Genomic DNA, 25,244 nt, shown 5'->3' with positions numbered 1-25,244 from the left:
CTCTGGGTGAGGAGACCTGCCAGTGAGGTTCTACACCTTGGTGAGCCATCATGCCCTGCAATTGTTTCCAAAAGTCCGCCAAGGCCCATGATCCTCAGATGGCCCTGCCCTGCCAGCCTCCATTGCAGAGCATGTCCCTCAGTGTCTGGGTGATATCTGCCATGCCACCCACAAACAACGCTACTCCAGGACTTGACATGGAGAGCTCTGCTCCTGGACAGCACGGAGCTTAACACGTGGCCCAGGGTCACATTCAGCAACCTGTGTGAGCTTTAAACTAAAAAGCAACACTTTACTTCTCTCCTGTTAGGGATTAATGATTGAAAAATACCCCTTCCTTTCCAGTTGGTATGAATTCCTCAACTGCAATAGACCACTGAACAGAAAATGAAAGGCCCTTTCCATTTCCTGCCTCATGTTGCCAGGGTGCACTGGCTCATAGGTAAATTTGTTCCAGAGCACTTCTGGATTCAGGGAATGGAATGGGGAGATTTTCAAGGATCCAAGGGAAGGGGTAGCAGCTTGGTCTCCTGGCTTCATGACAACTCAGGCATTATGAGGAGGGTCTGGGTGGGGAAAGAGGGGTAAAGTGAGGAGCCCCATTGCTCAAACTCTTTCCTTAGAGAGAAGACAAGGCAGAGAAATGAGCAAGGACTGGGCTGACTGCTCTCATGTAAGGCAGTTGTTCGGCTTTTGTACATCTGACTCCTAGCCACATTTTCAGGAATACAGCACAGATGGCATAATTGCTATTCCCCAAAAGCCTTTTCTACCCTGGGATATGTCCTCACAGCCTGACCTTCTTCCCCAAGACTTGCCTTTCAGTCACCCGTTTGCATGATGTCATTTGGCCTCCTGAACACTTCATAACCTGGGAAGTGGTGCATTAACTTATTAAGTTTCACTGAACACTGTTTCTTTTTTTTTAATTCTTTATTTAAATTCAATTTAGGTAACATATAGTGTATTATTAATTTCAGGGGTAGAATTTAGTGATTCATCAGTTGCATATAACACCCAGTGCTCATTACATTAAATGCCCTCCTTAATGCCCATCATCCAATTACCCCATCTCCCCAGTCACCTCCACTCCAGCAACCCTCAGTTTGTTTCCTAGAGTTCAGCATCTCCTGTGGTTTGCCCCCCTCTCTATTTTCATCTTATTTTATTTTCCCTTCCTTTCCCCTATGTTATCTGTTTTGTTTCTTAAATTCCACATATGAGTGAAATCATATGGTATGTGTCTTTCTCTGACTGATTTAGCTTAGTATAATACCCTCTAGTTCCATCCACATCATTGCAAATGGCAAGATTTCATTCTTTTGGATGGCTGAATCTTTTTAAAATGTTTTTAGCTACAGGTAACAGAAAACCTGGATAACAGTGGTTTACACACAAAGGAAAATAATCTCCTCCCATGTAACAAGAAGTCTGGGGGTGGAGGGCTGCCAAGCATCAGGTCAGTGTCTTGTAAGTAATATCAGAGGTGGATCTTCACAATTCTCTTGGCCTCTCCATCCCATCATAGATGGTTTCATGGTCACATCTAAGGTAGGAAGCATGGAAAAGAACTGGTACCAATACATTTTCATCAGAAGGGCAATATCTATGTCAAGAGGCTCCCAAACAGGTTTCCCTCATGTCTTATTGGTCAGCAAAATGAGACACACCGTATAGACCAGCCACCAGAGCAACTATTTTAGTAGAGGGACACGAAAGAGAAGAGAGTGTTGGGTGTTGGGTTAGCCAGACAGCGGGTCCTGCACAAACACATTGGAAATAGACTATATCAGCAGGTATAATGGGAAGAATGCTAGATTTGGATTCTGAAGACCTCCAAATAAAATAGAAAAGCTTGTCAAGGAAATTAACAACCATAGTATGTTTTACAAGTAGCTAAGACTTCCTGGGTTAGATATATGTTTGTTCCAACTGGGAAAACCAGTCAGCAACATTTACATCAACCAGACTATGTAAATGCCATCCCTGTAGGGCCAAGACATGCACCAGGACCAAGGTCCAATCAAGTCTCATTTCTTGTGTTCTATCATTTGCTTAAGATCATATCTCATTTTAATTTGCTTCAAATTTGAACACTAATATTTTTGTACCATTTTTTGCTGAACCTGGTATTTCTAATTACCTGTTTTCAACATAAAGAGAGCTTAGGAAAACAAACTCTGGAGCTGAACTGCTAGATACCCAGTTTTGAGATTTACTATTGTATGACAATTGGGCAAATTTCTAAGCCTCCATAGAGTTCTAAAATTTCACAAACATGGCTTTAGGTATTAGGTATGTTGCTTCTATTCTGGAAAATTTGCTTCTATTGTTTTTTTGGATAAATTCTTTCCTTCACTTCATTCTGTCCTTCCTGAGATTTTTCTTAGAAGTCAAATATTGGATTTCCCATAATGAACTTTTATGTATATTATTTTTCTTCTGTAATTTATTCTTTGACTTTTGCCTCTAGATTCTGGAGTATTTCCTTGACTTTATTTTTCAGTGACGCAATCTATCCATATTTACTTAGTTTAGTAATTATGGATTTAATCAATAAGAACATTCTTCCTTCTGGCTTTTTGTTTTTCTATTATTGTAACTGAAGTTTTACTTTGAGGTAAATATACATTCACATGAAGTTGTAAGGAATAATATGAAGAGATTCCATGTACCATTTACCAGTTTCCCTCAAAGGTAATATAATTCAAAACCATAGTACTATGTCACAATCAGAATACTGACATTGATACAGTCAATATACAGAACATTTTCATCACCAAAATGATCCCTTCTATTGTCCTTTTACAGCCAGATACACTTCCTTCCACCTTGCCCTGTACTTAACCCCCCACTAACCACTAATCTATTCTGCATTTCTACAACTGCATCACTTCAAAAGTATCATATAAATGGAATCATACAGTCTGTAACCTTTTGAGACTGACTTTTTTCACTCTACATAATTCCCTGGAGATTCATTAAGGTTGCCTTGTGTGTCAATACTTAATTTCTTTTTACTGTCAAGTAGCATTCCATGGTAGGGATGTACCACAGTTTGTTTAACTATTTACTACTGAAGGACATCTGGTTTATTTCTACTTTTTGGCTATCACAAATAAAGCTTCCATCAACATTTGTATGTAGGTTTTGGGTGAACATAAGTTTCATTTCTGTACAATAAATGCCCAGTTGTGCAATTGCTGGGTTTTATGGTAGTTGCAGGTTAAGTTTCTAAAGACAATGCCAAACTGTTTTCCAGAGTGATGGTACTCTTCTACAGCCCCAGTGATAATGTATAAGTGATCCAGTTTCCCCACATCCTTGTGAATATTTGGTGTTGTTACTATTTTTATTTTAGCCATTCTTATAGGTATGTGATGATATCTTACTGTGCTTTTAATTTACATTTCTCTAATGGCTGCTAATGTTGTATAGCCTTAAAAGTGGTTAAAATTGTAAATTGTATGCCATGTACATTTTGCCACAATTTTTTAAAAAATTTTATTATGTTTTGTTAATCACCGTACATTACATCATTAGTTTTAGATGTAGTGTTCCATGATTCATTGTTTGTGCATAACACCCAGTGCTCCATGCAGTGCGTGCCCTCTTTAATACCCATCACCAGGCTAACCCATCCCCCCACCCCCTCCCCTCTAGAACCTTCAGTTTGTTTCTCAGAGTCCATAGTCTCTCATGGTTCGTCTCCCCCTCTGATTTCCCCCCCTTCATTTTTCCCTTCCTACTATCTTCTTTTTTTAAAACATATAATGTATTATTTGTTTCAGAGGTACAGGTCTGTGATTCAACAGCCTTGCCACAAATTTTTAAAAAGTAATTCCAAACTGAGTCAATGAAAGAGGGTCCCTGACAGAATAAGTGTAGAGTTAACACTCCGCACAACTGGGCATCTGCAATCCAGGAACAAGTGTCATTCAATGACCAGAGCTACTATTAAAAAGACCCCAAGGCTTAATACATTTATTATTCATTACAGCTGTATCCCCGCTTTCAAAAGGGCCTCAGTCAACAGGTGTTGATTTATATTTTAGGTTAGTAGCCATATATATGGTCCATGTTAACTTCTGTCTTTGATAATCCCATCCGCATTCATTCTACATGTTCTGGGGAATCAGCACTAGCCCAAGAGGCTTCTCACCCTCTGAGACCCAGCTCAAAAGTTTCCTCTGTGGAGGACCTTTTCTGACTTTTCCTCTAGTCTCTCTCTGGTGCTCCTTAAGCACTCTGTGCATTCCACCATGAGAGGACATATCTATTTAAGGTGTAACCTTAGCTTAGGTGACTGTCTCCCCACTCAAAAGCACAATGTCAGGTTATAGCAGATGCTCAGTGAGGTTTAATGAACAAAGTCCCACACAAAGGACACATTTCCAGATGCCCCTGGATTCTGTTTCTATCACTGATGTTAAATGTAGCTGTGAACACAGTTACTGCTTTTCTGGGGACTAATGCTTAAATGAGGGCCATTTTAACAGATCTATAGTCGCATAAGAACTTGAGGTCTCAATTGCTGAATGAGGTGAATTAGCTGCCTCCAGAAATCATAGCAACTTCACTGAATAACATTAATCCCCTTTATAAACAAAGAGATAAACTAAACAGAAAGTTATTGATTTAACAGAGATCAATCAAAGAACAAAGCAAGCTGATTATCTAAGCATGCCTGGATTTAAGAATAAAAACTTAAAATGTATCTGGTATGTTTATCTAAGATTCTCCAAAATCCTCTTGTGTTCCCAAAGGTGATTAGGCCTCCTAAATATGAGGACTCTAACTCTAACACACCTCCCTCAAAAGATTATCAAAGCCCTCTGTTTGCTCACCAGAGGTTAGTCTCTCCTGACACTTTCACTAATTCACTTCTCAAATTCTCTAAAGGACAATACCCCTCTCCAAAAAAGAAAAAAATTTAATCTTTCTTCTTACTCTTAGGTTAGGGTCTCTAGTTCTTTGTTTACCCATTCATCACTTCCCAACCCCTTATGGAGGGAATAAAAGCTACAGCTGAGGATGGCTTCTGATTCAAAATCTGTTTCCAGACATAAGCCACATCTGTGTGGGTACAGTGTGGGTGCAGTGTGGGAGCACATTCACTTTGAGATGTCACTAATGATCGTCCCCAGACTGTGGTCTTGGGATGTCAGGGGACGGTCTGCAGAGGGGGCAAGGGCCAGGCTTCACTTCTAGAATTGCTTCAGTCAAAGCTGAAGGTGGGTTTCTACTCAGGAAATCATCCAAACTCTCCTTAATTTACCTTCAATTAGGCATGTATAAACCATCACTTTGGGGTCACTACAGTGTCAGTGGCCCCTTCCCTGCATGCATCAGCACCCCCTTACCTCCCAGGCAGGCACCAAGGGCCAGGGCATACATGAGTGGTGGTGCAGGCAGGCTGACCTCGGGGTCTTGGCTGAGGTTCAGGAGCACAGGAATCTGTAGAGGAAAAGAGCACTAAAATCACATCCATGGAAACCCAGAGGAGCTTCCCATACTGTAACTGATTTGCAAGATCCAAAGCACTTTTTCAGTAAAATCCTGTAGAACCTCCTGCAGTGGCTGTGACCACAATCATAACCATCTAGCCAGCATTTCTTAGCCCTGCAGTGGACCAAGTCCTATTCTAACTTCATGCACATATCATTTTATCTAATCCTCAAACATCTCTCAGGTGTATTTGTTATTCCTTCAATCAATAGATGAGGAAATCAAGGCATGGAGAGACACATATCTCATAAGTGACCAAACTGGAACCTGAACACAGTTCTCTGATTCCAAACTGCAAAATGGCAAACCTGTGCTAAATCACTTCTCACCACTGACCTCTGTGCAGTCTTCCCGACCCTGCTGATGTTCTTACGATAACAGGTATCGATTCAATAACTAGAAAGTAGTATTTTCTAGTAAGTCATGCTAGCATCCAGTGTATCTTTCTGACAGATGAATTTTACATTATTGTTATAAAAAAAAAAGTAGCAGTTGTGAAGCTTCTGTAAGAAATTTGTGTTCCAAAAGCATATCCCCTTGTGGCTCATGTTGCTAATGGAGGAGAATGTAGCCAGAGGGAGGATATAGCCATGAGGCCTGCTTCCAGCTGGCCTGGGGGGAATGTTGGTCTATATTGTCACTGCTGGGCACCTCAGGGCAGCCCACAAGATGTTAAGGAGGGACCCTTGAATCTGCTGCCTCAGGGAAGTTGCCTTGTGTGAACATCTCTAAAGAGCAGGAGCGGGGGGGCTCCAATGGTAATCCCTTCAGAAAGGATTTCCCAAAGTCACAAGAAGAAAGCTGAAACCAATGGGAAGATATGTGACATGTGATTTCATTTGCTGTAGAGAATCAGGGGACAGCAGAACCATGCTCTTCTGGAGAGCAGGTCACTTGATATCATAAAAAGTAACGCCTCGTTGTTTATCTAGGAAGATTGGATTACTCCCTAGTTCTTTATCCCTGCAGTAGGACTCTACATGCATGCCTCTGTGGTGGCCCCCAGTGGGGCAGAAAGATCCATTCCCTCACCCCACTGACATTGGGCTTAGCCAGTGACTTGCTTTGACCAATGAAAGGTAGGTGGACTAGAAAGAAGCATCCCTGTTACTGCAAGACTCTCTGGAGCTTCAGGTTCAGCCATAAGAAGAGTATGCCCTAGGAAATACTGCAGCCCTATGGGGTCCCCAGAGGGAGGACATGCTGAGGGGGCCCCATCAGCCTCAGCAGAGACTGACCAGCAGGCTGCAGCCAACCTGCAGACCTATGCACCTACTGCACACACTCCTCTCTACCAGCCTACTGCACATGTTGCTCGGCCAGCCCTGCATACAGTCCTCCAGAGTTGCCTTGTAAGGTCTGAGAAAGAGCCCTTACTATTTGTTGGGTCATAGGAGTATTTTAAAAAGCTCACTTTTTCATTTTTGGCAGCCCCAAATATTAACTGGAAGAAACAGAAACACCTGGCACAGGAGCCCCTGAGCAGCCCACATGGCTTATTTCAATCTTGGCTTTTGTTGTCTCATAATGAACCCAAATGTTGTCACAAAGGCAGTTTCAAACTTGAAGTTTTGGCTCTTTGGAGGAGCAAGAAAAGTGCAGCTTCACACAGCATTGGGCATCTGTCCTCTGGAAACTTCCCTGACTTTCCCAAAGTGGCTGATGTTTTATATCACATTATGCCCAGAACTTACTTCCATTGTTACATTTATTTTTTTAATTTTATTACGTTAATCACCATACATTATCACAATTCCGGACTTCCAGCTCTCTTACAAAGCTGTCATCATCAAGACAGTATGGTACTGGCACAGAAAAAACCCACACAGGTCAATGGAACAGAATAGAGAGCCCAGAAATGGACCCTCAACTCTATGGTCAACTAATCTTTGACAAAGCAGGAAAGAATGTCCAATGGAAAAGACAGTCTCTTCAACAAATGGTGTTGGGAAAATTGGACAGCCACATGCAGAAGAATGAAACTGGACCATTTCTTTACACCACACACAAAAATAGACTCCAAATGGTTGAAAGACCTCAATGTGAGACAGGAGTCCATCAAAATCCTAAAGGAGAACACAGGCAGCAACCTCTTTGACCTCAACTGCAGCAACTTCTTCCTAGAAACATCGCCATTGTTACATTTAATACACACCTTACTCCTCTACCAGGGTGGGACCTTATTACCTTGTCCATGTTCCTTTCTGTCTTAAAGCATTCAATAATTATTCATAAATGACCTATTGCTGCAGTACTTGTCTGTTAATGCTATGTGCACATAGCAGTTCCTATAAGAGAAAAAATTCCCTGCCCTCACAGAGCTTACATTAGAGTAAGTGGAGAGAGAGAAAAAAAATTAAATAATAAATAAGGATGTCATAGAAGATAGCAGAATAGGAAGCTCCAGAAATCCACCCCTCCACCCAAACAATTATTAAAGACAACAACTATGAAGTAACTGTATAAATTTCCAAGGGCTGCCATAACAAAGTAGCTTGAAACAAGAGAAATACATTGTCTCACAGTTATAAAGTTTGAAATCCTGTTAGTAGGGCCATGCTTTCCCTGACAACTCTAGGGGAAGATCCTCCCTGCCTCTCCTAGCTTCTGGTGGTTGCCAACAATCCTTCCTTTCAGGTGCCTTACTCCAGTGACATGGCCAACTTCTCTTTATGTGTCTTCATATGTTCTTCCTTCTTTGCATGCCTGCTTCTGCATCCAAACTCCCCCTTTTTATAAGAATACCAGTCATATTGGATTAGGGCCCATCCTAATGAACTAGTTTTAATTTCAAGATCTCTATAAAGACCCTATTTCCAAATAAGGTCACAATTTCAGGAACCTGGGATTAGGACTTTAACCTATCTTTTGGGGAGATACAATTCAATCCATAACAATACAGGTATACTTTCTTTATTGCACCTTCCTTTATGGTGCTTCACAAATACTGCATTGTTTACAAGTTGAAGGTCTGTGCAACCCTTCATGGAGCAAGTCAATTGGCACGCCATTTCTCCAACAGCATTTGCTCACTTTGGTTCTCTGTGTCACATTTTGGTAATTTTCACAATATTTCAAGCTTTTTCATTATGATGATTTTTGTTATAGTGATGGTTTTTGAAAGAAATTAAAAGTGCTACTCCAGTGAACACATAAATGATAAGAAAGTAAAACAGCTTTATTGCTGATATGGAGAAAGTTTTAGTGATCTGGATAGAAGATCAAACCAGCCACAACATTCCTTTAAGCTAAAGTCTAATCCAGAGCAAGGCCCTGACTCTCTTCAATTCTATGAGGGCTGAGAGGTGAGGTAGCTGTAGAAGAAAAGTTTGAAGCTAGTAGAGGTTGGTTCATGAGATTTAAGGAAAGAAGCTGTCTCCATAACATAAAAGTGCAAGGTGAAGCAGCAAGTGCTGATGTAGAAGCTGCAGCAAGTTATCCAGATCTGACTCAGATACTTAATGAAGGTGACTACACTAAATAATAGATTTTTATGTAGACAAAACAGCCTTCTATTGGAAGAGGATGCCATCTAGGATTTTTATAGGTAAAGAGGAAAACTCAGTGCCTGGCTTCAAAGCTGCAAAGGATAGGCTGATTCTCTTCCTAGACGGTAATGCAGCTGATGACTTTAAGTTGAAGCCAATGTTCATTTACTATTCTAAAAATCTGAGGGCCCTTAAGAATTATGTTAAATCTACTCTACCTGTGCTCTAAAAATGGAATAGCAAAGCCTAGGTGACAGCACATTTGTTTACAAAATGGTTTAGTGAATATTTTAAGCCCACTGTTAAGACTTACTGTTCAGAAAAAAAAAAAAGATTTATTTCAAAATATTACTGTTCATGAACAATTCACCTGGTTATCCAAAAGCTCTGATGGAGATGTACAATGAGATTAATATTGTACTCATGCCTGCTAACACAACATCCATTCTGTAGCCCATGGATCAAGAAATAATTTCAACTTGGGGGCGCCTGGGTGGCTCAGTCATTAAGCGTCTGCCTTCAACTCAGGTCATGATCCCGGGGTCCTGAGATCGAGCCCAGCGTTGGGCTCCCTGCTCAGTGGGAAGCCTGCTTCTCCCTCTCCAACTCCCCGTGCTTGTGTTCCCTCTCTTGCTATCTCTTTCTCTGTCAAATAAATAAATAAAATCTTTAAAAATAAAAAAATTTAAAAATTTAAAAAAATAATTTCAACTTTCAAGTCTTATTGTTTAGGAAAAAGTTTTTTTAATATTATAACTGCCATAGTGATTACTCTGATGGTTCCGGGCAAAGTCAATTGGAAACCTTCTGGAAAGGATTCACCATTCTAGATGCCATTAAGAACATTCATGATTCATGGGAAGATGTCCAAATATCAACATGAACAGGAGTTTGGAAGAAGCTGATTCCAACCCTCATGGAGGACTTTGAGGGGTTCAAGATTTCAGTAGAGGAAGCAACTGCAGATGGGGTGGAAATAGCAAAAGAACTAGAATCAGAAGTGGAGCCTGAAGATGTGACTGAATTGCTGTCATCTCATGATGAAACTTTAACAGATGAGGAGTTGCTTCTTACGGATGAGCAAAGCAAGTGGTTTCCTGAGATGGAATCTACTCCTGGTGAAAAGGTTGTGAAGAGTGTTGAAATGACAACAAAGGACTTAGACTATTACATAAATTTAGCTGATAAAAGAGCAGCAGATTTTGAGAGGACTGACTCCAATTTTGAAAGAAGTTCCACTGTGGGTAAAATGCTATCAAAGGGCATCACATGCTACAGGGAAATTGTTCATGAAAGGAAGAGTCCATAGATATGGAAAACTTCATTGTTTTCTTGTTTTACGAAATTGCCACAGCCACCCCCACCTTCAGCAACTACCACCCTCATGAGTCAGCATCCATCAACATGAAGATAATTCCCTCCACCAGCAAAAAGATTATGGCTCGCTGAAAGCTCAGATGCTGGTTAGCATTTTTAGCAATAAAGTATTTTTAAATTAAGTTAATGTACATTGTTTTTAGACATAATGCTATTACACACTTAATAGGCTACAATATAGTGTAAACATAACTTTATATGCACTAAAAAACAAAAAAAAATGCATTTGACTCACTGAATTGCAATATTTGCTTTATTGTGTGGTCTAGAATCAAACCCACAATGTCTCAGAGGTATGCCTTTAACTATTCTGGAAACCTGGAGTGTGGACAAACACTTGCAGGAGCCAGGGAAGAGATTAAAAAAGAAGCTATTTAATTTTGGCCTTTCTTATACTGGTTACCATTCTCCATACTCCCAGCCCTGTGGCAGATAGCCACTTTTATGTGCAACTTCCAGCTAGCAAGGTGGACAAAAAGGATCTTGTCCTCCAAAAACTGGGTATGTGTGTTGATTACTGACCACTGCTTTTGATCCCTGAGGATCAGCCCAGATGCTGGCCATTGTTTTAATCCCTGAGGATGAAACAGATCCCAGGAGACTTCATGAAACTATTTGTATCCCCCTTAAGAAAATTTTTTTCAAAATACTGCTTTACTATAGAAATAATAGAAGAGAAACACCAATGGCTGCACACAACAAAAAAATGCACACTTTGCAAAAAAAAAAAAAAGTTTGGAAAAATCAGAAATGAATGACTCTAGCCTTTCAGCAAGCAAGATTTAGCACTCCCTGAGGAATAGGGGAATTAAATCTCCAGGGTTATTACAACATAATACTGAAAATGCCCAGTTTTCAACAACAACAAAAAAATTACAAAACATACATAGAGATAGGAATGTATGGCTCCTTTGCAGGTGAAAAAATTAAAAATAATTTGACATAAACCATCCCTGAAACCCAGACATTAGAATTATAAGTCAAATATGTTAAATCAACTGTCTTAAATGTGTTTAATGAGCAAAAGGAAACCAGAGACAAACCTTTAGCTAGACTAAGAAAAAAGGAAGACTCAAATAAATAGAAATGGAAAAGGAAACATCACAACTGATACCACAGAATTGCATAGGATCATAAGAGACTACTATAAACAGTTATATGACAACAAGTTAGACAACCGAGAAGGAATGGATGAATTCCTTGAAACACACAACCTGCCAAAACTGAATCACAAAAAAAAAGACAATCTGAATAGACCCATTACTAGTAAGGAGATTGAATAAATAATGAAAAGTCTTAAAAGAAAAAAAAAAAAAGCCCAAGACCAGATAGTTTCACTGGTGAATTCTACTAAACATTTCAAGAATTAATGCCAATCCTTCTCAAAGTCTTCCAAAATATTTGTATTTCCCTGATGGCTAGTGATGCTGAACATTTTTTCATGTGTCTATTAGCCATTTGTATGCACCAGTTAGAATGGTCAAAATTAACAATATAGGAAACAACAAATGTTGGCGAGGATGTGGAGAAAGGGGAACCCTCTTACACTGTTGGTGGGAATGCAAGTTGGTACAGCCACTCTGGAAAACAGTAAGGAGGTTCCTCAAGACGTTAAAAATAGAGCTACCCTATGACCCAGTGATTGCACTCCTAGGTATTTACCCCAAAGATACAAATGTAGTAAAAAGAAGGGGCACATGCACCCCAATGTTCATAGCAGCAATGTCCACAATAGCCAAACTGTGGAAGGAGCTGAGATGCCCTTCAACAAATGAATGGATAAAGAAGATGTGGTCTATATATACAATGTAATATTACTCAGCCATCAGAAACGATGAATACCCACCATTTGCATTGACATGGATGGAACTGGAGGGGATTATGCTAAGTGAAATAAGTCAAGCAAAGAAGGACAATTATTATATGGTTTCACTCATATGTTGAACATAAGGAATAGTGTGGAGGACCACAGGGGAAGGGAGGGAAAACTGAATGGGAAGAAATCAGAGAGGGAGACAAAGCATGAGAGACTCTGGACTCTGGAAACCAAACTGAGGGTTACAGAAGAGAGGGGGGTAGGGGGATAGGGTAACCAGGTGATGGGTATTAAGGAGGGCATGTGTGGTGATGAGCACTGAGTGTTATACGCAACTAATGAGTCAGTGAACACTAAACAAAAACTTATGATGTACTATATGCTGGCTAACTGAACATAATAAAAAAATATTGAAAAAATCTTCCAAAATATTGAAAAGGAGGGAACACTTCCAAACTGGTGAATTTTACAAAACATTTAAAACATTTAAGAAATGTTTTAACATTTTAAATTAAAAATATTTAAAGAAAAATTAACACCAATCCTTCTCAAAGTATCCCCAAACCTAAAGAGGATGCAATACTTCCTTATTCATTCGATGAAGTCAGCATTACCTTGATACCAAAGCCAGGCAAAGACACTACAAGAAAACTATATACCAATATCCCTTATGAAATCTGGCACCAAAAGCCTGAACTTAAGGAAGTCATTGCCTCTCCAAACATGAGACAAATGGAAAGATGCTAGGACGCAGGCAAAAGAGGACAAGGCCACAGAAGGAGTAGAAACACAGATAACATCATTCAAGAAACAAAAAATAAAATTAAAAAGCAGCAAATGATGACAAAGTTTTCCACAAGAAAATGAGATGAGATGAAGGTTATATAAAAGTGTTATTTTTTAATAAGAATTCTAGATTGATTTAGCACTGTATATGAATGTGTAATTTGATTTAAAGGTAAACATTAAGCAACTAAACAGATCAAAACAAGTAAAATACACAATGTTAGGTGGAATTATGTGCTATGGAGAAAAAAATAAGCACAAAGGAGATAAGGGGGGCACACTTTAGTACTGAGCAATATTTTAAGAAAACTTAATATAAGATGAGGAGGCAAGACCAAGCTCCTAATGATCTGTGCAAAGAGTCTCAGGTAGAAAGAATAGAAAGTACAAAGACCTTAAGGCAGGAGCTTGTTGACATGTCCAAGGAAAGCTAAGAAGGCCAGTGTAGCTGGAGCTAAATGGACAAAGAGAAGAGTGATAGGAAGTGAAATCAGAGGTGATGGTTGCCAGATCGGTAAGGCATGTAGTCACTGCAAGACTCTGAGTTGTGCTGAGGGAAGTGGGATTCCTCAGTGGAGAATGGATGCTTGGGGGTGGAGCAAGAGTGGAAACAGAACAATTTGGAGGTGACTGCAATACACAGGTGGGGAATGTTGGCTAGGATTTGGGGGCAGTGGTAAAGACTATGGAAATTGGCCATATTTAAAAGTTTCAAAGGGCAGCTGGCTGTATGTTATAAGAAGGAGTAAGGGCTTGGGCTGGTTCTAAGATTTGGGGCCCTGAGAAACTGAGAAAATGAAATTTTTATGGAAGTGGGGAAGATTGGGGAAGGATGGAATCAGGATTTGGTTTGGGACATGTTAAGTTTGAGATGCCTCAATGGAGGCATCTCAGTGGAGAGGTGAGGGGGCAACTGGGATACCTGAGCCCCAAAGAAGCCCAGGAGTAGGTGGAATTTAGAGCATGAGCTTGGATGAGACCACTTGCAATGAGTCTAGGGAATGAAGTGGCCAGAACTGAGTCCAGTGTTTGGGAGCTGGAAGGTGAAGAGGCCTATGGAAGGAGACCAAGGAGGAGTGGCTGCACAGATAGGAGAAGAATCTTGAGGAGCCAGACATGTAAAGGATCCCAAGGAGCAGAGAGGTTGCCTCCACCACGTGCTGCTGACAGGCCAGGTTAGAAGAGAACCAGGAGCATCACTGGATTTATCACAAGGGTGAATACCATGAAGTCTTGCAGTGGGGTCAAGAGGAAAATGAAGAGGGATTACAGCAAGACGAGGATGGCAAGGATAGATAGTGCTTTCAAAGAGTTTGGTTGTTAAAAGAAGTAGAGGAAAGGGAAGGGAGTCACAGAGATGCGTGTCTCACTGAGGGTCTTCATGAGAGAGAGATGGCAGCGTGTTTAGATCTTGATAAGAATGATGTAGTGGAGAGTGAAAAATAAATTATGCAGGAAAGAACTGTGGCTTTGGTGACAGGTGGAGGGGCTGGCCTCCACTGAGAATAGGAATCCCCTCCATATAACTGGAAGGAAGGTAGGATGCCCCAGGCAGCCACAATAGTCACTGCTTGTGTAACCTCCCACATGACTGCTTTTATCTCGTCACAAAGGGGAAGCAAGGTTATCAACTGCTAGGAAGGAAGGGAAGGGCACTGGAGGCTCAAAGAGATAAGAGGTGTGCAGAAGTCGTCAAGAGTCTTGGGAGGATGAGGCCCAGGGAGAAGTTGTGTGGCAGGCAACCATGACGGAAGTGCTATGGCTGGGAGCAAGATGGCAAAAACACAGGTGCTTGCTGCTCGGCTCCTCTGTGCATGTGGGGTGGGGAGGCAGGGGACAGGCTCAACCTGGCAACAGGTGGTACTTAGCCAAAGGAAGACTGTGAAGCCAAACAGAGGCAAGGGAGTTGAGGATTAATACACAGAGATAATCTTAATAATAGTCATGACAGATAGGTGTTTAAGGAGGAAAGAGAGTGTAAAGGAGGGCTGGTCAGCCGGAAGGGCTGTTGACTTGGGTCACAAAGTTATCAGCAACAACAACCTCTAGAGCAGGGTCCAGAACTGGGTTACATTTCTCTTTGGGGGTACACAAAGACTTTAAGGGAGCTAAAGCACATGGGTGGTATAAAGGAAATCAATTTCCAGATCTTCCATACATCATCAAAGTGAGCTGCTTTCAGTCCTAGACAATGGACGTCCTAGACAATGGAGGACCCATGGAAAGAGACTAAGAGACTCCTGGATCATGGCCCGGTGGATGTTGAAAATCACACAGGTGTTGGGAAAGGCTCTGCTTGGACTGATCCCAGCTGAGCCCCAAGTGATCCCCAACACAGGGAGGAACACAGGTGAGGTTGGACTGCTGCCTACATCAAGGCCCATTGGGATGCCTGCCAGGGCTACCCACACTGCCTGGTGTGCCGAACCCGGACACTCTGTGTTCCCCTGAGATTGCTGGTTTGGCTTTGGGTCTGCACAAAACAACTTCTTTTCTTGATATTGCTGCAGGGTCATCCTAGGACAGCCATCACCTTACCCCATGAAACGTTACTTGCATCAGCCCAGCACACAGCACTGTACAAGAAGACCAGCTGAGTGCCCACCTCTGGGCTAGTCACTTCAGCTGTCCCCAAGGAATTCTGAAAAAAAAATGTGGCTAGCTCATACATTTTAAGTTGATAGGTAAAACTTGTCATCCTAATTTAAAATAGTTGCCAAGAATGTAATTGCTAGCATATATTGACATTATTAAACAAAAGCATTCCATCATTCTTTTAAATCTATACACTTATATTTAAATACTGTAGTATTAATTCATCTAAAAATACATATAAAGCTCTTTTTCAGATATCTGAGCAGGAGGACACATGTCTTGCTGCCTGACCTCTAACCCTTATGGGCATCTGATCCGGGACCCTGGGAGGGATGGCTCCTGACTGAGTGCAGGAGAATTAACAATTAAAGGGAGGCTGGCTAGGCTGTCTCTTATAGGAATGAAAGAGACACGAGGCAGGAGATGCCCAGAGAGGGGCTGAGGTGGCCCAGGTAGGCAACAACAGGAAGCAGCAGTGGTTCTCAGGGCAAGGGGCTGTTCTGGGGCACAGGGCAATGCCAAAGGGGCAGGCACAGCACTTTTCAGGTGGACAGCTGTCCTAGGACAACCCAGTGTAACCTCACAGTGAGTACCAAGAGGAGAGGCTGTTCTGTGAAAGAGAATGTAAAGTGCAGAAGCCAGCAGGGTCAGTTTTGAAATTTGAATTTATTATCAACATTTGAGAGTTGAGAATTTTTCATAGAAAAATAGTGATACCTGGTTTGTTTTTGTTTTTTTTTTTTTTTGGAAAAATCAAATAAGTTCATACACCAAGCCTACTTCCCTGCAGGGAGAAGATGCATCTCAGCCAGGCAGGTATTGCCCTCCCTCTGACCCAGGGCACCCTGCCCTCTCTCTATGCCCACAACCTGCCCTTCCTGCACCCCCACACCTGCTCTTCCTGGGCCCAGCACACCTGCTCTTCCTCTAATCCACCACACCTACCCTCTCTACTACCTGCCTTCCTTAAATCCACCACCACTGGGGTCAGTGTTCACTTATCCCTAACTAGCACTCTTGATGGTTGTCATTTTGCTGCTGATGCCTGCGAACTGCCCCAGGTGAGACATTAAATTTGGACACTCAGCCTAGAGACTTGTCCCAGCCATCTCTGATAGATGGGAAAGTGCTTGGGCCTGTGAGGAATTACCCTCTCCTGGTCAGATTCTTTTTATGTGAGATTTAATATGTGCCCCAGGCAAATACTAAGGACAGCTTGCATCTTCACAGGGGATCCTGAGAGTGGAGAGGGTGGGATTGTAGTTCTGCAGTGGCAGGCATATTGATAATGGTAGGGGAACACCTCTGGATGAAGACTTGGCCCAGCCCAGCACATGTGCAGGTGGTCACCCAGCATCTTGTCCAGGTGCAGGTTCTGACTTGGCAGGTCTGGGTAGCCAAGGCATGCATTTGTACATGCCACCCAGACTCCACTCGAGATGGAGGGGCTGCTCATTGTCAATGCAATGCATTCCTTTTCTTCTTCCTGGAACTCCTATCATTGCTCCTATCATTCCATGCTTGGTCTCCTGGGTCTCACCAAATCTCTTATCTTTTTTCATGATTCTGTTCCTTTGTACTTTTGCTCTGTACTTTTAGTTAGCTCTTTCACTTGGCTTCAAACCCACTAACTCAGGCCTAACATTGACTTTTCTTCAATTCATTATTCAACATTTTTTAAAAGTTATGGGTTTTAGTTCCAGAAAGTATTTTTTGTTCAATGATTAAAACCTCCCTGACTGTTCTTACAATTTATTGTTTGTTTTCCTATGTCTCTGGGACATGCTGTGATCAACCTTCTCTGAGGCTATTCGTGCCCCAATGTGTGACTTGTTTTTTTATGGAGTGCCATGGAGCTAGGATCTGGCAGTGTAGAGGTCAGTCCTTGGGTCATGGAAGGTGAAGGACCCTCAGCCTAGGCACTGCAGGGCCCCTCAGAGGCCATTCTCTTTGGGAAGGGGGAAGCCCCTCCCAAAGAAGTCGTGCACTGCCCCAAGGGGCTGACTTCCTAACTGACAGCCTGCCAGTACCACAGTGATCCAACTGCAGGAGCTCCGCCAATCTAATGGGGAAAACAGCATCTCTCTGCTGCTATCGTTTCTGTTTCTCTAACCCAGTGCATTCTCAGCTTGCACCAAGTCCAGACCCACCTTCTCCAGAACCTGAACTGTTAATTGCTACAAATGCTCATGTTATTAAACCCAACTGCAGTCTGCTGGACCAGGTTCGACCCTCCACATTATTTTGATCCTGGATGTCTTAAGAAAAGATGAATGAAAACAAAATGAGATTATGTAAATAACAAAAGCAAATGTGAAATGCTTCTGACTTTTAATACCCTGCAAGAGCATTTTTCTTTGTCAGGGGTTACAGCAGTCTGCCCTCTGCCCTAGCACCTCCTGCAGGGCAGCTAGCAGGGAGGATACTACAAAGACCTAAAGGAAAAAGGTACATGAGAACATGCCATGAAAAACTGACTTTCATCAAGGCTGAATGATAATACAGATAATGATGAGGAGCCAAGAAGTCAGAGAAAACCCACAAAATTATGTGCATAAATTACCATCCTTTGAATTCAACATCCAGGACAAGAATAATCACATTCTAACTTGAAAATAGCCTGAGAATTCTTCCTGTTCAAGCAAAAGAGGCTGAAAAGATAAGGTTTAAAGGGAGAAAGGTTGTCAGGGAATTCTCAGTCATTAGCGATGTATTGCAGGTTTCCAATACATTCTCTAGTATAATGTACTGGGGAGACCTAAGAAGGTGCCTACAAAAGCAGGTCTGAGTTCATGTGTGGCTCTCGCAGCTCCTTATCAACCGTAGACAGGAAGGGGAAGGACGATGAGGCACAGATGTTAATGGAATTACCGTGTATGGAAATATTTGTTAAGGCTGAGAAAGACAAATACCATATGATTTCACTCATAAATGGAATCTAAAACAACAACAACAAATGAATAAACAAACAAAAAGCAGAATCAGACTATAGGTCTGTATTTATAAAATTTATATAATACATTTATAAAATGTATTTATAGGGCGCCTGGGTGGCTCAGTTGGTTAAGCGACTGCTTTCGGCTCAGGTCATGATCCTGGAGTCCCGGGATCGAGTCCCGCATCGGGCTCCCTGCTCGGCAGGGAGTCTGCTTCTCCCTCTGACCCTCCCCCCTCTTATGTGCTCTCTCTCTCATTCTCTCTGTCTCAAATAAATAAATAAAATCTTTAAAAAAAAAAAAAAAATGTATTTATAAAATACAGAGAACAAACTGATGGTTGCCAGAGGGGAGGAGGGTAGGGGGTTGGGCAGAATGGGTGAAAGGGAGTGGGAGATACTGGCTTTCAGTTATGGAATGAATAAATCAAGGAAATAAAAGGCACAGCATAAAGGATACAGTTATGATATAATAATAGGAATGTATTGGGACAGATGGCAGTTACACTTGTGGTGAACACAGCATAATGTGTAAACTTGTCAAATCTCTATGTTTTACACCCGAAACTAATGCAACATTGTGTGTCAACTATACTAAAAAAAAAAAAAAGAAGAATACGCTCAAAGCTATGAACATTGAGTTATGTATAGAATTGTTGAATCATTATATTGTTTAAACTAACATAACACTGTATGTTAACTATACTTCAATTAAAAAAAATAAAAAGTAAAGGGGCACCTGAGTGGCTCAGTCAGTTAAGTGTATGACTCTTGATCTAGGCTCAGGTCTTGCCTCTCATGGTCGTAAGTTCGAGCCCCACGCTGGGCTCCATGCTGGGTGTGGAGCCTACTTAAAAATTAATTAATTAATTAATTAAAAATTAAAGACAAAACAAAAAGGAAATATTTCCAAACCAATTGATGGAGAACCACCATCCAAAACCCCCAGTGCCTCCCACGGCCTCAGCCCTTTGGGCCCCGCTCTGCCCCAAGCAAGTGAGGAATTAACAATGACACAGAGAGTTAGGAGAGAGAGAGCTTCAAGCTTCCTGATTCAGAGGCTCCATGTCTGTTCTGATTGCCCTAAACAATGATGGAATATCAATATTAAGTTGACCTAATAATGTTTATAATTGTTTAGTAGTATTATATATTATATATATATTATTATATATTATATATATAACAATTATATATGTATATAATTGTTTAATAGTATTACCATTAAAGATTAGCAAAAGTCAAAGTGAAGGGGAGAGCCCAAGGAGTAAGGAAAATTTAAAGGAGCAAATCTAATCCCAAAAACCCCTGGGATGCTCTTCCAAAGCTTGGCTGTGCTCATGTTGTAATTTTCACTGAAGACCCATCCAGCCAAATTAGAGAGATAAGCCCATCTATGATCTAGTTCTTTTGACTCTGGATACTGTGAAATAAGCAAAAATTCAATAGCATGATCCTGCCAGTTAGAATTTAAGTCTTTTGCATTTCCTAAATTATTTGGTGTTCTTCTCTGACCATTGGAAGAAGAGAAATGCCATGAATAAATCTGAATAGTGCTTCCTACCTGCCGCTCTCAGCCCACGGTTAACAATATGCCTACTGGAGGAATGCCCCCCCAACCTAAAGACACACTCCGGAGAGAAGACACCACCCAGGAAGAGATGGGCTTTGTTTTGTCTCTCCAACTCACTGCCTTGGAATAATGGAATCATGCTCATAATTTTCTAAAGAAACTTTGAGTAGATGCCTCACAACCTTGTCAGGCACAGCCTTGGTCTCCCTGCCAGCACGTCTGCCAGCATTCCTAGTCATTGGAAATGCTGAATGCATCGTCAGCTTTCTGACCCTTTTTAATGAAGTTTCCACACATGTTAAAATCTCCACAGACATGTGTCATGTTGACATGGAGGATGACTTTGGCCAGAGCGTGTTCTCACCGCAGAATGAGGTTGGGCTGAAACAGGGTGTCCTCTGCACACTGGGCAGCAGGGACCTGGGTTGCAGCTCCAGTGTGTTCACTGCATATCTGATGGCCACAGGCAGGCAAACCTATCTCTACCCCTGTATTGACCTGACAGTATTTCCACAAAATTTTCTTGGGTCTTCTTGTTCAGCCCCCAGGAAAATAGCAAAGCTGAGAACATGGGAATTTCACCAACATAAAATTCCACCCACCAGCCAGACCTCTTAGGGTTCTCCAGACTAAGGTGGCTTCAGATCTGTTTGGGCCCTCCAGACTAAGGTGAAGACCTGGGTGGCTCTCCATGTTCTCCTCTGATGCAGCCACTGTGGACACCACCTGCCAACCTGCTGAGTCACAGAACGGATTTGGCAGTTTTAGAAAGCTGCCTGCCAATTTATGCAACAGCTGTATCCTTGGTCTCTCAGCATTTGGTGTCTGTCCATGTTGACTCACAAAGCCAAGATCTTTCCCTTGGTCCCTTCCATAGTGGACCATCAAAGGAATGGATATGCCCCAGATTCATGGGGGTAGTCCTCTCAGTACAGGGAAGGATGGACATGATCCTGGAGGTTAAGGGATGGAACAGAGGGTGTCACGTTGATCTATGTTTTATTTCTTAAAAATAAAACAAACAAGAAAACCCGAGGCAAAAAGAATGAATGTTTGAATTTCCTCATTTTGGGTGGTTAGCATACAGATATTGGTTATACTATCCTCCGTGATTCTCTTGATTTTTTTAATTTCAATTTTAGGTAACAAAATTAATTGTTAAAATGAAAACATCAGAAGTGTCATATATTTAGAAAATGGAGGAGCTTAAATTTCTAACAATAGGTACCCTCTCATCCACCCCCAGAGAGGATTGGGTCCTGAAACCTAGAAGCTTCCCCAGGAGGCAGGGTGTAGCAGCTTCATAACATGCAGAGCCCCAAGGGCAGATCAGGGTTTGGCTGTGGCCGCACTGTGTGGCCTCATGGGTTCACACACGCTGGGTCTTCTGGAGACTACCTCATCTGAGAATGGAAGGCACACACAAGCTGACCTGGCATTTCAGAAGCCCAGGGCCCAGCTGCCTTAGTCCGCTCGAGAAATGCCGCTGCCCTTGGCCTTCTGTGGGACCACAGCATCACAGCCACAGTTATGACAGTGCCTGTTGAGCCCAAACCAGGACATTCTACAACATCTGTGCAACTTCTCTAACTCAGGACTTCATGATAAAGTAATAACAGCCACAAAATCAGCTCAGAATTACCAAACCCAGACCATGGAAGAATAATAGCTAGGTAACTAGAGAGCCAACCTGCAGACAATCTCAGGCAATGAGTGAGTGACATCGAGTGCCAGGTCAGCCTAAGGTCCTGTGGGAGAGAGAAGCACTGCCCTACTCCTCACTGCCAGGTTCTCTGCTCTACTCCCAAGGGTCTCACGTGATTCTCAATGTGATACAAGGGGATGAATGTCATGGGAGCCCCCTTGCACAGGCTGTTGTGCAGGAGTATAGTTGGGCCCTCAACATCACAAGAACAGAGAAAATTCCCCTGTCCAGAATCCAGTCATGAGGAGTGTTCACATATGCTTAGCACACCTGGGACCTCAGGTGTTCGTGACAGGACCCCAGGTTCCTATATGCAAGCTCCCATTCCTGCCTTTACATTGTCACAGCAGGGATTCACAATTCTGCCATACACCTATCAGTGATGTCAGAAGACACAGCAGAAATGGGGCTCATCATCCTTGTATAAGTAAGGCTTTTAATGTGTATCCCAATCTCAGCTGCAGTCAGGACCACACAGAGAACTCAAAATCCTGCCCAAGCCAAGCACTCGAAGCCACACAGGCCAGTTAGAACAGCTTCTGTATTCACAGGGAATAAAGGATGAATGTCTTCAGCCAGCCTGTCTTTGGTATCTTACAATTTTCTTTAAGAAAGAAAAAAATAAACAGATTGTCTTTTCCATGAGGTGTGGCAGCTCTCAGTTGGGCTAACCCTGAAACAACTAATTACTGATGCACTGCCCCCTGCAGCTGCAGGCCCATGGATTCCAGCCTGCAATGTGGACTCAGCACCCCTGGCCCAGCTGGCCCCATGCTTTGCCATATCTCTCCTCTATAGCTATGAGCGCAGCAAAGGGACAAGTTTCATTCTCTGCTTCCTCTGGTGGGCCCAGATCATGTCTAGGCTGAAAGTCGGGTCCTTATCACATGGAGGAATGGTGCAACTCACCATTGTTGCGGTGAATGGGATGTTGTCAATCAAGGATGATGCAATGGCTGAAACCCAGACCACCAGGATGATGGCAGTTGTGAGGCGCTGATCCTCTGGGACCATCTGGAAAGGAGCAGATAATAGCAGTGCTATGTATCATAGCGGCACTGATAAATCACACACACTGAGGATGGTAGAACATGTGGGACTCACAGGGCTGTCAGTCCTTCCTTTCACATAGGAAAAGACCAAGGCAAACCCAGGTGTGCAAACAGAACCAGCCTGGGCTTTCCTGGCTAATACTGGGAGCCTCAGCTGGGTCTATAAGAAACTGAGGAGAGTGATTCCCAGCCACCCCCAAGCCAACCAGCCCCTGGGGAGGGGAGAATGGTAGCCCCATTCTTGGTGGCAGCACACACTGGTTACACAGATCTTATCTCCCTGCAGAGCCCTGGGGCTGTGCATTCACTTACTAACACTGGTGTCTCTATTGCTCTCCTTGGATGGTTTTAACTGAAAGCTAATAGCAAAATTGCAGGTATCTGTAATTATTTATTCTTTGGAAAAAGTCTCCCTTCATCTCTAGGCTACACAGGATAAAAAATGTTCCCTGCTGTAATTTTTACATAATTTGTGACCTATTCTTACCAGATTTTTTTTTTTTTACAAAATCAAAGTAACAGTGGCTGAAGCACATTCTATTACAGTATTTAATGTACCTTTATTAGCAAAGCAGTCTGCTCTCCAACATATTCTATTAAGTGGAGATGTGCCAGTGCCTAGAAGAAATGGATATATGATGAGAATCAGTTTAAAACTGAGACTACATGCAATTTTTTTCAAAGAAACATGTCTTTAAAATGAAAACAAGTGAACATAAGGCTGGTCCAGGCTCTCATGTCTTATAAAGGATCAGACTCAAATACACAGTCTATAAATAATTTACTATCAGATAGGCACAGATTCACTGAAAAGAAAGCACAATACCACAGGCAGGAATTTCTCATTGATTTGTGTTACTGTCCACATTAAATTTACATTCAAATGGAATACCATCTCTTTAGGATCGGTGTATAGGAGCACTGTTCAACTGTACGTAATGAAATGTCACTCCATATAGAAGGTCTTTCAAGTAAATTGCATTTCAAATTTCTTTTTGAAGTTCAACATCACAGAGTTTTAGAAGAATCAAAGAAAATGCATGGTTTTTAAAACTGTCAAAGAAAGAAAGAAAAGATCTCTTTAACTGCAGCATGTAACTATTTTCTCAGTACTACAAAGATTGAGAAAATTGTGTCCAAGGAAAGGTAGGAAAGAAGATTAGATGAAGGAGATGTAAGTACAAGAGCTATCCTGCTCAGGTGCTGCCTTCCTCCCAGCCAGGGAAGGGATGCTCTGCTGCCCACGATGGATCCTGAAAGTAAGCACCAATACAGAACCAAATGTGGGCATGACACGGCTGCCTTGCACCTCTCAAATATGGCCTTTGCACTGTGATGTCACCATGCTGAATGACTATAAATATTGAAAACATCAGCTTGGCCATGTTTAAATACAAGTTTACAACTTCCCTATCCACATGTAGAGCTGTCGGTTAGCCTTCATTTAAAAGCTGTGGAACCCAAATGTTGGGTTGTTTTTTTTTTAATCACAATTCTCAATCAAGTTTGCTATTATATCAAGAAAATCATTAGGATAAATCTATTTAGATAACTCTGTTCATAAATCTAGTCAGCAGTGTTGGCATTAGGAATTAAATCATTCTTTATTGTAGGGGCTGTCCTATACATTGTGGGATGTTTACCATCCCTGGCTTCCAGTCCCCAATGTGACAACCAAAAATGTCTCCAAAAAGTTCCAATGGTGCCACAAAATCAGCCCTGACCGCCTGACAAGAATCACTGATTTATAATAATCCATAAATAAATAAAATTTTTAATTTGCAAAACACAATTAAATGTAGTCACATCTTTTATTTCATTCTATACTATTGATTGAAAGACATGTATCATATGATCTCACTGATATGAGGAATTTTTTTTTCTCCCCCTTTCTTTCCCTTCTTTTTTTATTGTTATGTTAATCACCATACATTACATCATTAGTTTTTGATGTAGTGTTCCATGATTCATTGTTTGTGCATAACACCCAGTGCTCCACGCAGAACGTGCCCTCTTTAATACCCATCACCAGGCTAACCCATCCTCCCATCCCCCTCCCCTCTAGAACCCTCAGTTTGTTTTTCAGAGTCCATCGTCTCTCATGGTTCGTCTCCCCCTCCGATTTCACCCCCCTTCATTTTTCCCCTCCTACTATCTTCTTCTTCTTTTTTTTTTCTTAACATATATTGCATTATTTGTTTCAGAGGTACAGGTCTGTGATTCATCAGTCTTACACAATTCACAGCGCTCACCATAGCACATACCTTCCCCAATGTCTATCACCCAGCCACCCCATCCCTCCCACCCCACCCCCCACTCCAGCAACCCTCAGGGAGGGATGGGGTGGCTGGGTGATAGACACTGGGGAGGGTATGTGCTATGGTGAGCACTGTGAATTGTGTAAGACTG

The 25,244-nt window shown here is 41.9% G+C and overlaps 1 protein-coding gene across 1 annotated transcript in view; it reads right to left on the bottom strand.

The window, feature by feature from the left end:
- Positions 1 to 25,244, bottom strand: part of OCA2 (OCA2 melanosomal transmembrane protein) — a 518,586-nt gene that overhangs the window by 184,757 nt on the left and 308,585 nt on the right. The window contains exons 19-21 of the mRNA XM_021680470.1: positions 23,394 to 23,453; positions 22,693 to 22,797; positions 5,364 to 5,457 (exon numbers count right to left, since the gene is read on the bottom strand). Coding sequence (XP_021536145.1) covers positions 5,364 to 5,457; positions 22,693 to 22,797; positions 23,394 to 23,453 — 259 coding nt within the window. The remainder of the gene's footprint in view (positions 1 to 5,363; positions 5,458 to 22,692; positions 22,798 to 23,393; positions 23,454 to 25,244) is intronic.

The sequence above is a fragment of the Neomonachus schauinslandi genome, chromosome 9 (assembly GCF_002201575.2).
Source record: "Neomonachus schauinslandi chromosome 9, ASM220157v2, whole genome shotgun sequence".
NCBI lineage: Eukaryota > Metazoa > Chordata > Mammalia > Carnivora > Phocidae > Neomonachus > Neomonachus schauinslandi.
The sequence above is the reverse complement of the archived record's forward strand: the minus strand, read 5'-3'. Positions and strand labels throughout refer to the sequence as shown.